The 13440-nt window shown below is 32.9% G+C and overlaps 3 protein-coding genes across 4 annotated transcripts in view; 1 reads left to right on the top strand and 2 right to left on the bottom strand.

Annotated features, from left to right (window-relative positions):
* Positions 1–13440, bottom strand: part of LOC137488123 (uncharacterized) — a 590350-nt gene that overhangs the window by 380727 nt on the left and 196183 nt on the right. The window lies entirely within an intron of this gene.
* On the bottom strand, positions 20–5089 carry dnal1 (dynein, axonemal, light chain 1; the record flags this gene model as incomplete). Its single annotated transcript, NM_001003442.1, is given in 7 exon segments — positions 20–1068; positions 2846–2986; positions 3057–3183; positions 4489–4544; positions 4620–4675; positions 4789–4898; positions 5051–5089. Coding segments are annotated over 7 exon segments (576 nt in total), but the record flags the coding sequence as incomplete, so codon positions are not given.
* The window catches only part of fut8a (fucosyltransferase 8a (alpha (1,6) fucosyltransferase)), a 187294-nt gene continuing 184659 nt past the window's right edge, over positions 10806–13440 (top strand). The window contains exon 1 of one of the 2 annotated variants that reach the window (XM_073927596.1): positions 10806–10933. The gene's annotated coding sequence lies outside the window, so the exon portion shown is untranslated. 2 annotated transcript variants of the gene reach the window in all.

The following is a 13440-nucleotide window of genomic DNA, read 5'->3' on the forward strand; positions in this document are numbered from 1 at the left end:
ATACAGTATAACTTGTGCATAGAGGACAAAATAGTTTATTTTCTTATGTGAAACACAGTAAACAACAAGAACAAAGTTTTAATGTAGTAGACAGGTTGAACAAACATTAAAACATGCTTAGCATACAAAATGTAATCATGCTTATAAATTTGTTTACAGGAAAAGATTCCAAAATCTTTTAATTACAGTATTACTATGGTGCCTTTGGCTATAGTAAACTCAAGTTACTCGTGCTACAAAGTGTTAAATTGTTTTCGTTGTGCAACGTCCACATACAAAGTACATTAGTGTGATAAAACACATTATTAAACTGTATGGAAATTGAATAACCTGCATATACATTACATTTTTTTGCTTATGTTCAAATATTTTAGCGGGAAATACAAAAAAGCAAATGCATATAATTAAAACAGTCCTTTTTTGAAGTCATTAATGTAGTTTTGTTGTAAGCAGACTCCAACAAGAGAAATACTAAAACATAACACCACTAAAAAGAAACAGTTCAAGCCTACAGTGTGACTTACACTTAATGCATAAATCTTTTTTATTTTTCCTGTGTGCAATTTAACATGTTATTGGTCACCCTGAAGAATGTACAAAGTAAGAATGCTTTGTCTTTACCTTCTAATGTTTACTTCATATGGCAACATTTAGATTTTGTGATTATTCAAGTCAAAAGGTTGAATCAAGTTCTTTTAAATGGTAATATGGAGTACAAATATTGGTTTAAATGACAATGACAGTTTTTACAGTGTAAGAAATTAGTACTATTCAATCAGTACTGCTGCATGAATTAAATGATTGTATATGTCTCTACTTGTGCTAAAGCTAACAAAATGGCCTCAAGTGTGCTTTTCAAATATACTCAAACAGTGTTGAATCTCAAAAAAATTGATCTTTAGCTTAATTCCATATAAATACACATAGAAAATGCAAATATTGCACATATTTTAAATAGTTAAAATGCTGGTGTTTGAAGAATAAAAATGCACCAACTTTAGAATATTCTAAATAAATTGATTTAACTCTCCCCTTCAGTTTCCTCCTCTTGTTTGATGACAGGATTCCCTAAAAATGAAAAAGATTATTGTTATACAATGCACTTAAAAACTAGTTTCAAACTGAATAAAATTAAAATAAATAAATCTACAAATTTCAACAGAATTGAGGTTGATAAAAATGGAGTTTTAAATTGCACCTATGATAAAAAATCTACTTTTCAAGCTGTTTGGACAGACATGTGTGTAAGTATAGTGTATAGACCGTCATATTGGGGTGATATAAACACACCCAGTCCTTTTTTTCAATTTAACAACATAAAAACTGTGGACCAATTGGAGCGGTTTTTAGTGTGGCCCCCCGCCCACCAATATTGATTGACAGGTGCGCGTCACCATATCCTCAATTTGTTGTTTCACGTCCGCAATTTTCAGCGTGTGAGTCAAAGCGATGTCACTAAAGGAACACCCTTGCCCTATTTTTAGATGTAAGGCTCACTGGGCTCAACAAAAGATCAACATTCACCACATGACCACTGTAATCGGAATTATTGTTTGTAACTTAGTTTGTTTGTAGGTAGGTTTGCAAACTAGTCTACTTTTGGGCGGCGCCCAGTAAGGATTCGGGACACTTCATGTTTCTGCCGCGCCACAGAGCTCCATCTGAATAGTTTTATTTTAAATAACATGCAAATGTCCGTGTCTGGTGTGCTGTCGCGGCTCTAAGAGGGTCATCCGGTGCCTCAGTCAAAGTTAATTCAGTGTGCGTGGTTTTTAGTCTTGGTGTACAAGCTCAGAACTTTAAACTAGCACACAGTTGGCTGTAAAACTATCCGCTTGTTAAGTGTGACGTCACGCGAAGCAGCTTCCGGGTCCAAGCACTCTATTCAACTGAATGGGGAGATTCATGAAATGCTTCTAATAAACGTTTACAAAGCGATTTAATACTTTCGAAAGTCACGATCGCAATATACATGTCCATGCTTAATATCCAATGGCCAGAAAGTGATACATTTTTTATAAATTGTTAAAATTTTGGTATTTGTTATGCAGCAAGCCCAGAGATTGTTGTGTACACTATGACTTTATATAAAATTAACTTTAATGTGTGATAGGAATAAAACGCGATCATAAACAAATGATTTCTCCACTCAAATGAATGGCGGCTTGGACCCGGAAACAGTATACATACGTCACAAACACGTCACCACTTAACAAGGGGATACAAAGACACAAATGATTGTGTACTTCCTGCTTGGTCTGTGTCCGAGTCGTACATGTACGGCTGAATTCTGACCCTCTCATTCATGCTGCTTCTCTCTGTCTGCCTGTCTGTTGCCAAACACAGAGCAGGGCAGAGCCTTGTTACGTTGGGCGGGAATTTGAAACTGATTTTCATGTGACGCAACACGCCCCTAAAACAGCGAGCTGTGTACACACTCCCTAAATGAAACTTTTTAACACATTATAATAAAAAAAATCTGAAATGTGATTTGACCTGAACCTAAACTGGCACACTCAGAAGAATCATAATATTAATATTAAATCATAACAAAAAGAGTTAAACTATGTGCCCATTAAGTTGCAATCTGTTTGGGCACAGTACCAAACAATCACTAGATTCAATTGGTTAACTTTTTTGGTCATTTTGGACTACAAGTAAACACATATAAAACATTTAATCTTTCTGAATCATACACATTATTGTTTTTGCAGTATTACTTACCATATTGTAAATATACATGCACCATATTCACATAGCCATAACCAAATTTTGCAAGATTTTTGATAAGTAAAAAAAGGTAAAACAATCAAAGAGCAGATAGAGGGTTAAATATGCTATTTACCATCTAGCTTTTTGAGTTTGGGAAGTCTCTTTGTAGCCTCCTCTATCCAGTTGCCATCTGCAGAATATTTTTCTTCTAATGGGTTTCCCACAAAGACAAGGTCAACCAGTGATGGAAGATCTGCCAGTTTCAGAAACTCCCCTAAAGAAACAAACAGCTTCATAAATGTTCATCTCTAAAGCAACGTGATTAAAGCTGCTATTAGACTCACCCCACTCCTTCACCAAGTTGTTGGACATGTATAAGACTTTAAGTTTCTTCATGACATGAATTCCCTTCAGTTTTTCTATGAGGTTATAAGAGATCCACAGCTCCTCCAGAGTATCACCCACTGCCTCCTATGACAACAGAAGACATTCTGAAGTTGATTTCTAGCTTTTAGGGTAGTGTATGTTAGGGCTGCATGATAATGGAATTATCTGACATTGCACTGTCTTAATAAACAATGAAATCATAAAACATCCCTTGAAAAGTAAGTGAAAAAATAAAAAGCACTATTTTGTTTTGCTGCAATAAATAAATAAATAAATAAATAAATAAATAAATAAATAAATAAATAAATAAATAAATAAATAAATAAATAAATAAATAAATAAATATATATATATATAGCAATATGAATCTAATTTCACTGGATAATTTGAATAGCTCTATTTGGAAAGATCTGCATTGATCTGCACTTAATATAATATAATATAATATAATATAATATAATATAATATAATATAATATAATATAATATAATATTATATTATATAGTATAATATAATATAATATAATATAATATAATATAATATAATAAATTACAATCATAAATAAATATGACAGAGCAAAAATAACAATTAAGTTAAAGTAAAAAAATTAAAACAAAGTTAAATAAACAGTGCTTTAGGTTTTTTTGTGGAGTTTACCAGTATTCAGATACAAACATTTAACCATCAATCAAAATAACATGCTCATCATCCAATAAATAATTTTTTACAATAATGTAAAAATTTCATCTTTATATGTTATTCTTCAATAAACAATCTATTTCAGCTAGATTAATCCAACGATGTGACTATTGTAGATTTACACATTGCAATATCTATGCTCAAATGATATACAGTATTGTTCAGCCCTACTGTATGTTTACTATGACATACACATTTGTTTTAATGCTATACAAATGCTATTAATATCTCAAAAATAAATGTTGACATCAATTAAAAAATAGTGAACTATGTCAAGTACACATGGGTAGATTAAAAAAGAGCACAGTGATACAATGAATAATATTAACAATATAAAAAATATAATTTGGAAATAATATTGATTCACAGCTTATAAAAATAATTCAATTGACCACTTGCACACACACGTGCACAAAAGCACAAACAAAAAAATTTATTGAGACATCTTTTTTATTGCCTTGCCATAGAACATGTAATGCACATGCATAAGATGTCAACGTTTTCAAAACAAATATTTTTGAAGCTTTCATGGAGATAATAGTGGTATTATTTTTAAAAGTTTATTTTTTCAGGCCCTACTGCCATGTAAATTATTGGCCAAATCGCAAAAACAAAAAGAAAAAAAAAATAGATGAAAATATGTTGTGTAAAGGCCTCTCATATGTTTTAATGTTCTTTTACTTTACTTACGAGTCCATTGAGGTTTTTGATGTTATTCCGCCCCAAGGACAATATCTTAAGGTTTTCTAAGAGAAAAATAGAAACATAATATTCAGGGATCAGAAATGCACATAAGTTATGCTCTTGAAAGGTGTACTTACTTAGACCATTTAAGTTGGCAATTTTTTCAATGCAGTTTGTAGACAAGGACAATCTCCTGGAAAGGACAGTACAATAAAGATGTAACAGTGAGTTATTATATCTGACTCACATGGTAGCTGGTGTATAAGACAATACACACAAAAATTAGAGATGAATATTTAGACTTACTCGCAGTTGACAAGATTAGAGAGAGATGCATCCATTTTTTCAATGGGAGGGATTTGACCATAAAGCTTTACTGCCGTGGCATCATTTGCTTTTTCACCAGTTTTTTCCTCCTAGTATTTAAAAAAAAAAAAACAAGTAAAATATTTAAAATCATTATATATAATTCCTAAACTAACACAAATCAGATCATACATTTTACTCAAGTAATGTTTAAAATTTGGAAAAGTTAATCAATAAACTAAATTGGCAAAAAATGTTTTACCCATTTCACCAGGGCCTCTTTAATAGTTGTTGCTTTTGCCTGAAAACACAAACAACAGACATGTGACTAGTCACTCACAACAAAGTGAAGCAATGTTTTGCCCAAGTCGTGGCAAAAATGAAGTTTGGTTTTAGAGCACGTCATTCTACGGAGACCGCAAACTGTTACTTTATTGAACAAACCAGGGCCGGAGTGGGACTCCTTTTCAGCCCTGGGGTTTCAAGCCTCAGACCGGCCCACCTAAGTTCACGACTCACTATATTAAAATAAGGTCATTTCCAATTCAGTTTCTAATTACACTATCACGTCTTTTTTTTTTTTTTTTTTTTTGAGAAAACAGCTGCTTTAGAACTTCAAATGTTCGACAACCCAAACAGTATTATATGTCTCAACAATAAAAATGAAAATAATAATTTACTCAGGCTAGGATCAAACCCGGGTCGGCGACGTTGTAATCTAACGTGCTAACCACTGGGCCACAACAGTTGTATAATGAGTAGTGACTTATAACATTATGAACCTGCAGGCTGGTTATATATGAAAAGAGCAGAGAGCTGTATTAAATTAATGAATAAGAAGACTGTGGTCAAGTAAATGAATAAATTAATTTAAAAAGTGTGACTGCTTAGAGCAACAGATTCTGGAGCTAGGGACACCGGCCCTCGCGGCCAAAAAACGGACCGGCCCACCGGGAATTCTCCCGGTCCTCCCGATTAGCCAATCCGGGCCTGGAACAAACTAAATGTAGTTGTTGGTGCTGTCTTTCTTGATTTTAAAAAGGCCTTTGATAATGTTAACCACAATGTACTTTTAACTAAATTATCGAGATTGAATTTTTTTTCGTTAATGCATTATTATGGATGGAGTCATATTTAAAATCGAGAAAGCAATGTACAAGAATTAATGGGACACGCTCACCATTCATCAATTGTAATTTTGGAGTTCCACAAGGATCATTTCTTGGACCAATTTTGTTTAGTTTATACATTAATGATTTGCCTTATTGCTTCAGACTGGTTATACTGTTCATGTCTCACCCTCAATGTAAGTAAAACTGTGGGAATGTTTTGTTTTTTTTAATTAAGAAAAACGAGCAGCATTACTCAGATATTTTAGTTAATGAAGTAATAAATATAGTTGATCATTTTAAATATTTAGATATAATTATTGACTCAAATTTAAATTTTAAAAAACACATTAAGAAGGTTTTCAAAAGTGCTAGAGCAACCCTGAAGATCTATAGAAACATTAGGCATCAGGTACAGTACCTATGGCTGTAGCTAAACTTTTTATGAATACAACGATTTTCCCTCACTTATCTTTTTGTGCTACAAGCTGGTCCCATACGAACATTACAACATCAAAACAATTGTATAAACAAACTGTTAAAATTTTAGCTAAAAAGCCAAGGAGCTATCATCATTGTAATTGTATTGCACAACAAAAATTACTAACATTGGACAGTTTCTTATGTTATGCTGATGTGTGTTTAATGTATAAAATATTTAATGATCTTGCACCACCACCCCTCAAACAATGTGTGATTGTAAGCAAGGAAAATATACGATATATTCAGTTAAACTTAAGAGAACTGTGTTTGGACAATCCGTTTTTTCAGTCACAGCAGCAGAAAGTTGAAATAAAATACTAATGTATATCAGAGAGAGTACCACTTTTAATCATTTTTAAATTGTTCTCAAAATTTGACTTAAACAAAATCAAACATGCAGCGGCTGCATATTTGATTTTGTTTAAGTCAAATTTTGAGAACAATTTAGCAGCCACTGATTTGATTTCATTTTATTGACAATGATGTATTGTATTGTATTGTATTGTATTGTATTGTAAGTGTATAATGTATTATCTGTTAAATTTGTTACAACTTCCTGCCCAGGGACTACAGATGTAAATTAGCTTTATAGCTAACTCTGGCACAACATGTCATGTTGTACATTGTTCCTGTATAAATAAAAATAAATAAATACAGTTAAGAGGAAATAATAACATGCTACTGTATGTTATTAACAGTTAACAAATTATTTATTAACAAATGACCCTCAAAATAAACACTGTTCTTTTGTTACTTTAAAGCAATTGTTTTTTATGTTATAAGGTTATGTATAGAGCAATTTAAGATGTCAAAATACCTAGTGTGAAATGATCAATATAGTATTGATGTAAACCTTTGTCCTGTAAAAGAGTGTTTTTTTTTATTTAAACAAGTATCTTATTTGTTTAACAATTGGCATATATATGCCAATTGTGTGTGCGTGTGTATATGTATAAACACACACACACACACACACAAATACAAACACACACACACACACACACACACACACACACACACACACACACACACACACACACACATATGCAGTATTACTATGGTATACATGGTAAGATTCCAAACTTTTATAGTTTCACTTTTACTAATTAATAAGCAGTTAATTAGATCAAAAATAGTTTTATTGGAATTTTTTTAAACTTTTTTATTATAATAACGATTCAAGGGTCTAAACGTACCCCTAAATGCTAAAAATACCATAAAGATTCTGCATTTTCAATATTGAAATCAGCAACTCTCAAGCTGATAAACGCAGATGCTAATTTACAAGCTGGCTATCTTCTCGGTTATGTGTGTGGTCTAATCTTAACCAAATGTAATTACTCAGCTAAAACTAATGGATGCATTGCATTTAAAACTTAACTACCTAATGTTTAAACAGCTAGCATTGAGGCTAAATGTTTATGTGCTGCAACTGTCTGACACAAGTCATGAACATCAATGCAGCTTGTAATTCTAGCCTGCATAATAGCTTCCTGTTACATCCAACACCAAACACCTGATTTCCTCCTTTTAAGGAACATATATTTGGTCTCAGTGACATCGCATTATAAATCGTATTAAAGGCAGAAATAATAGGATGGAAACTCACCATGTTGTTCTTTGCGGTTGCTATGGAACTGCCCTCACGCACGGCGCGTGCGCAAAGGGATGCTTCCGACATTCACTGAGCCGCGTATCCGCAAGCAGAAACATAGCGCTGGCCGCGTTGCCATGTGAAAATTTCATTATATAATTATTCTAAAGAGCAAAATGAACCAAAAATGCGAAAATGACTATGAGAGCGAGCTAGGATAAATAAATATAAATAATAAATTTTAAACACCAGTTAAAACATATATAAAAGGTATGAAACACTTTTGGAAATGTTATTCCTGCAGCTCGTTGAAATACTGAAGCTTTTAACTCCTTTTATTTTGTTGCCCTCGATCGCCTACTTTCATGTTGAATAAAAGTTTAAATTCGTGTAAACGTGTGTAAAACGCATTCACACGGTCCAAATATTGTATTATGCTTTAAAGCAGCTATACAGGAAGTTTTATTGTTGCCTCTATAATGTCGTAATATACCTTACACTGAACAGTTTTAGGACTGGGATTGTATGTTGCAGTATATGTTCGCCATGCATAACATCATTATCCTGGCTTTATGTTTACAAAATCCAACTGAGTGGTTCATGGTGTGATTCCTCAGTTAGACCACTGGGTGGGAGTGATGTAATAATGATTGCAATCACAGACACGCACGCACGCACACACACACACACATGCTTTGGGGTGCTTTGGGGGGTATAAAAGAGGGAGTATGATAAATGACTGGAATGCTAATCATTTCATCTATCATTTTAAAATAATACATATGTCATAAAGTTGTAATAACAGATTTTTATCCTAATTATGACTTTCTATTATTTCTTATCTCATAATTATAAATTATGTCATACAGTAAGGGTAATTTATAAAGTTTTATGCATCATTTTTATAATTTTATTATAACAATTTAATGTTTCATAATAATAATATTACAAAATAAAGTACCCATTATGGAGCAGTCCAGCATTAAATTGTATATATATATATATATATATATATATATATATATATATATATATATATATATATATATATATATATATATATATATATATATATATATGTGTGTGTGTGTGTGTGTGTGTGTGTGTGTGTGTGTGTATTTTCTTTTTAGTTGTACATTTATTTTTACAATAAAAACATGTAAAATGTAGAGATTGCATTACTTAAAATATTGAAAAGAAGATTGAGCAATATAACAAATAGCAATATAAATAAAAATTAAATAAAAGCAGAAAGGGTGCATTTTAGGACTTCAGCCCCATAGCTGGAATTGCTTATGGCCCCAAAAACACTAAATCCGCCCCTGACTACAGGTAAAGCTTTACATTACGTGTTAATTTGTCTGTCAAACTTAAGATTCGTAAACTATCAATAATAAATATTATAAAGTTTGATTAATAAAATCAAACTATATCTGTATATTATTTAATATGCTCTGAACCAACATATTTTGATATTTTGATTAACATTAGCTTTCCGAGTACTGGGTTGCAGCTGGAAGGGCATCCACTGTGTACAACATATGCTGGAAAAATTGATGGTTCATTCTTTTGTGGCGACCCCTGATAAATTAAGGGACTAAGTTGAAGGGAAATGAATGTCTGACTGAATGAATAACATTAGCGATGGTTAATAAATGCTATAAAATGTATTGTTTACTGTTAGTTATTGTTACTTATTGAATTAACTATAGGTAACAAATTAGATCTTTTGTAAAGCAACACCCAAATATCTATTTATTACACCATTTAACCAATTTATATTTAGGACAGTGTTCTGAATCATTAATCAGTGAATTAAAAGCAAAATATAAAATATCTAAATGTTAAAATCAGAATTATTAAACCCCCTTTGATTTTTTTTTTCAAATATTTCCCAAATGATGTGTAACAGAGCAAGGAAATTTTCACAGTATGTCTGATAATATTTTTTTCTTCTAGAGAAAGTCTTATTTGTTTTATTTTGGCAAGAATAAACGCAGTTGTAATTTTTGAAAAAACATTTAAGGTCACAATTATTTGTCCCTTTAAGCTATATATATATATATATATATATATATATATATATATATATATATATATATATATATATATATATATATATATATATATATATATATATATATATTTTTTTTTTTTTTTTCTTCCCATTTAAATGTCACTTTAAGCAGTATAGAAGTGTCTTGAAAAATATCTAGTAAAATATTATTTATCATGGCAAAGATAAAATAATCAGTTATTAGAAATGAGTTATTGAAACTATGATTAGGAATGTGTTAAATCTGTTAAATAAACAGGGGGCCAATAAGTCAGGGGGTTTAATAATTCTGACTTTAACTGTATGTCTATAAACATATAAACTTCTGCAAAATGTTACATGTTGTAGTCTATATAGACATTGCAAACATAAAGTTCCCAATACAATCTAATGTGTTCGGAATGGAAGCACTACATGGGAATATTGCATTTTCAAGCCTGATGTCAGACTGTATGTTCATTAGAAATTGAATATGTGTTAATCTGTACCACCCTACTGTGTCTTATATTTGCATAATAGTTTTTTTCATTATTATTCTTTTTTCATATAGTCCCCCATGGTCGGTCGCTTTAAATTGCTTTGTCTGCGGTCTCATTAGTTGAATGCCTATTTGTCACATTTATACGGAGGAAATCAGTCGCATTACGCAGGCAAAACCATGAATAATGAGATCCAAGAAATTGTCCTCAGTGCCGAGGAACACTTGTATCTTGGTGATCTGACACACGCATGCGCAGTGCAGCCCAGTGACAGCCGAGCAGCCTCCTCAAGAGCCCAGCAGTGAGAATTCAGACAGCAGCAGTCAAGCTCTCCAGTTCCTGTTTCCGCCACGACTCGCGAAGCATCCCTTTCATTAAAAACATACGCGCTGTGGAGATACCAGTTCGCTAGTGCCAAATCAAGGTAAGTGTATCGCTGTTACATACGACCACATTGTGTTGAGGAAAACGACGTTTTTCTCGCCGGCGAGTTCGCTCCATCCCGGCCTGTTGCTAGCAGCCTTGACTGCTGAACGATAAAAATAACGGTCAGGTTTGCAGCTCGGGTGCATTGTGCTTTCGCGCCGTTATACTGAAGTCTGCTCTGGTCACATAGTCATTATATGGTCAATGTGATCACGAAACAACTGTATAATGTGTTTATGTACTAGAAAGAGATGAATAGGATTGCGAATGGTTATAGAGGTGCCAGATATGTGAAGCCTTCTTTCAGCAAATCCTATAGCGCAAACGAGTCTGCCATGCAAATATGCCGTTCGACATTATTAATGAATTGTTTGTATTATCACGGCTTCCGAAGTGATGCAGCGTAAATGGACGGCATGTTGGACAGAAAGCAGAAATCACAACAGCAGCGCTAGAGTGTCCATGTTTATGTGGGTAGAGAGGAGAGAGAGGCAAGTTAACGCGAAGCCACTGCAGAAAGCGGAGTGTTTACTTTTATGCCACTGTGAAGAATGCAGCGTACTTGGAAAGGAAATATGCTCAAAGGGATAGTTTGCTCGGGTGGATATGAGCTACCTGGTGCTGTTGTTCTTATATCTACATGAGTTTGTTTTCTATAAAACAGACATTTTGAAAAATGTTGTGTATATCAAACCTGACGTGACACTGAATGGGGGCTGAAGATGTCAAGCCTCGGAAATGGTCATAAATGTGTAATAAAGTAGCCAACAGAACTACTTGACGATTTACAGATTAAAAAAAGTGATGAAAAGAATGATTTTTTAGTTAATAGCCTGTATATGTGATGACTGATGAGAGGAAATCCTCTAAAATAGACTATTTTATTTTAAATGTTTATAAAGCTTATATATAAATATATTAAATGAAATGTTATCTGAAATTTACACAACACAAATATTAACATTTTACTTCAAATTCATTCATTTATTCTTTTTTCTTTGGCTTAGTTCCTTTATTAATCATGGGTCACCACAGCAGAATGAACTGCCAACTTATCCAGCAGATGCTTTACACAGCAGATACCCTACCAGCTGCATACTAGCAAACACTATGGCCAATTTAGTTTATTCAATTCACCTACTGTATGTCTTTGGACTGTGGAGGAAATCGGAGCACCCGGGGGAAACCCACACAAACAAGGGGAGAACATGCTAACTTCACACAGAAATGCCAACTGACCAGCCAGAACTCGAACCAGCGACCTTCTTGCTATGAGGCCACAGTGCTAACCAGTGGGCCACCATGTCACCTTACATTACCTAAACCTAGTTAATCCTATATTCTGTGACGTTCTGCACTATACATTTCTTACTCCACTATACATTACTACTCCGTTTCTATGGTCAAGTTCTGCAGTTTCAGCTGGATTTTCTTTGTAATTACATTGTTAAATAGTATACATGTCAAAAATGTACTGTCTTTGCCTGAAACATAATAGATCCTTTTCACATTTCCAGGTTTTTAAATAGTTGTGTAAATAGTTGAGAAAAATTAGAGCGCAGTGAACCAGAGAGTACGACAAATATTTATTTTTCTACGATCCCATTTGCTGAAATAATTTAAGAAAAACTCCACGATGGTGTTATCAAGACTTTCAGAATTCAGAGATTGATGACAGGAGCCAGAGGAGAGAATAATGCCAAATTTACTATCAACCCCATAGACGCTGCATTAGAAACACCTCTCATTAGCGGTAATTTGTCTTTTATAAGTTAACACAAAGATTCTATAATACAGCCATAAATGCATATAATATGTTTAAAAAAAAATTTAATTAAAAACTTTCAAGGATTTAAGATTTGGATGACCATTAAACACGTCATAACAGTCTTGTGAAAAGGGTGCGTAAATGTGAGTCAATTAAGACAACATTTACATTTTTTAATGAATTATACCTAAGGAAAGAAGCAGGTAGTAAAAGCATGTTATGCGCTTCGATGACGCATGGAATACTTATTCCGGGTCCAAGACGCTACTTATTTGAATTGAAAAAATATTCATATATGGCCACTATGTGTACAGTATGTGACAGTCTCTGGACTTGCTGCATCACAAATACTAAAATTTTAACAATTAAAAAAAAAAAATTGATCACTTTCTGGCATCGAATATTAGGCATGGTTATATATATAGCGATCATGATTTTCAAAGGTATAACAATGCTTTGTTAACATTTATTATTACCATTTAATGAGTCTCCCCATACAGCTTGATAGAGCGCTTGGACCCGGAACCCACTTCGCGTGACGTCACACTTAACAAGCGGATTACAAATATGATGATGATGACGTTTTCTTGTCAAAGTTCCCTCAAGTCTTTTTGCTTTACTGTACAGGGTTTGTTCTCAACTGCAATTGAAACAGAATTAAATGTTATATAGGCACAGGCATTATTTGTCTCCTCCAGTGCTTTTCTTTACTTAATCCACTGCTATCAAAACTATTA

This window comes from Danio rerio, chromosome 17 (genome assembly GCF_049306965.1).
Source record: "Danio rerio strain Tuebingen ecotype United States chromosome 17, GRCz12tu, whole genome shotgun sequence".
Taxonomy (NCBI): Eukaryota; Metazoa; Chordata; class Actinopteri; order Cypriniformes; family Danionidae; genus Danio; species Danio rerio.